At 48.5% G+C, this 2,165-nt stretch overlaps 1 protein-coding gene across 5 annotated transcripts in view; it reads right to left on the bottom strand.

Annotated features, from left to right (window-relative positions):
• The window catches only part of CEP131 (centrosomal protein 131), a 50,205-nt gene that overhangs the window by 5,216 nt on the left and 42,824 nt on the right, over positions 1 to 2,165 (bottom strand). For all 5 annotated transcript variants that reach the window (XM_018568735.1, XM_018568739.1, XM_018568736.1 and 2 more), the window contains one exon: positions 2,011 to 2,153. In XM_018568735.1, coding sequence (XP_018424237.1) covers positions 2,011 to 2,153 — 143 coding nt within the window. The remainder of the gene's footprint in view (positions 1 to 2,010; positions 2,154 to 2,165) is intronic.

The raw sequence follows: 2,165 nt of genomic DNA, 5'->3' as shown, positions 1-2,165 counted from the left end.
ATTTTAAACTGATATCACATTCACATCATGACAATATGAGAAGAAGGAGCAACTATGACATTTCAGTTTATTAAATCGCACATTAAAAGGAGAACTATGGGGGTCAGGGCTTTTCCCCACAGTTCTCCTTAGGGTAACGGGAGGATACAAACTAGCGTCCTCCCGTCACCCTAGGCTCAGTATACCGCGAGCTGTAGCTCCCTATATACTGAGACGCCGCAGCCGGAGCGGATCCCGACAATTGTGCTGGGATCCACCCAGCTGCGTGAGTGACAGCTGGCTCTGCCTATCTAGAGGCAGAGCCGGCTGTACCCGCCCCCTCCCCCGTCCGTTCCGCCAGTCAGCGCTGGCGGATCGGGGAGGGGGGAATCCAGCCCCTCCCCTGTCACGGCAGAGAGCCGTGACAGGATCGAGAGGTGAGCGAACGCCGGTATGTGTTCGCTCACTTCCCGATCTACTGAGCCTACCTGTGACAGTCTCATTGTCACAGGTCGGCTAGAACTATGAGCATGAGTGAAAATCACTCCCCTCATAATTCTCCTTTCATCGCCTTACTTCCAACGAGAACATATTTAAATTTAGTAGCCTTGTCTCGTAGCTCTGGTCCTCCATACCCCTTAATGAGTTTGGTTGCCCTCCGCTGGACTCTTTCCAGCTCAAGGACATCCTTTCTGTGGACTGGTGAACAAAACTAGTCACCGGTTGGCTAGAACGCACTGAAAAAGCACTCACCTCATAGTTCTCCTTTAACGTTTCGAGGGCCACAGCCAATGATGAGGTCTGCCTCCCCTATGCAAGGTGTATTCTGGATCTGCCACAATGATTTGACTGCATTAGGTGATTACTATCTGGTTTAGGGATCCATTGTAGATTTGTAGTTAATTGCTACCCAATGCATAGCTACAAGTGCACGGCAAAGCACCCAGCTGTGCTCAACATTGTGCTGACCTGAGCTGGAAAAAAATAATAATCGCGCAGGATCTATTTTTTCCTCCCTTGAAGTGCGTCGATTACATTCTGATTTAGGGTTCCACTGTAAATGTGTATTGCAAAGCAAAGTTAATTGCACCCCCTTGCATAGCCACAGTGTATTACAACGCAGCTGCACTGCACTATATTGCATGATGATGCGCTGCGCTGGACAAATCGCGCAGGACATTGAGGTATGTTAACAGCCCATTCAAATGGAAAGCAGCTTGGGAATTTAAGTGAAGGGCCTCTGATCAGATCGGCAATAAGGAAGTAAAGGTTGCAATAAAAAACATTTTCCGTGAACGTGGTCAGGGATTACAACAGGTAATATTTTTAGACATCTCACTTACTACACAAAGATGAGCAAGCGATGGACACCGGACGGTTAAATCGCACCATGTGAAAAAGAAATATACTCTAAAAGGCGTCATTTAGAAGAATCGACCATCACCGATTCCAATACTGCAACCAGCGCTTTTTTTTTTTAAGCTGCTGCTCCGCCGGCCGGTCTAGAGCCAGAGCGGCACATAAAAGCTTAAGGTGGCCATACACTTTACAACCATCGCGAGACCTAGGTCTTACGATGGTTGTAAAATAATTAAAAAAACATAAGATCTGCCCATCTTGGACAGGCAGATCCTACTTGCAATCATCACAAGCCCGCCCCCTTTAGGGACGGGCTTGCGATGACCGCAATGCTGAACGGGCAGTGTGCGCACACCGGCCCGTTCGGCATTTGTCTCCCGAGCATGCTAAAAACCAGCCAAAGATCCTACGATTATCGGCGGGTTTTCTAGCGTGCTCCTTAGACAAAAGACGTGCGACCGTACAGTAGAAACGGTCGCACGTCTTCATTCACACTGTGCGATTCTCGTACGATCGCGGGATTTCCCACGATTCTCGTACGAGAGTCGTGCAGTGCATGGGCACCTTTACAGAAAAGCTAAACAAGCATGACTGGTTTGTTTATGTACCAATAGTAAATCTAAGTGATTGTTCCTGGCCAAGGAGCAGTGTTGTGATTGTAATTTCACGCACCTGTTCTCAGCAGCTCTTTCACATTCCTCTCTTGCCGTTGACATCTCTGACTCCAGACGCTGAATCACCAGTTCTATCTCCTTGTCTCTTCCCTTCCGTACCTCTGCTTTCAGCTCTCTTTCCCGGGTCAGAAGCCAGGCTTCCTGCAGGAACAG

This window comes from Nanorana parkeri, unplaced genomic scaffold (genome assembly GCF_000935625.1).
Source record: "Nanorana parkeri isolate BGI_ZX_2015 unplaced genomic scaffold, ASM93562v1 scaffold1237, whole genome shotgun sequence".
Classification (NCBI taxonomy): Eukaryota; Metazoa; Chordata; class Amphibia; order Anura; family Dicroglossidae; genus Nanorana; species Nanorana parkeri.
Note: the sequence above shows the minus strand (reverse complement) of the source record. Positions and strands in the feature narration are given on the sequence as shown.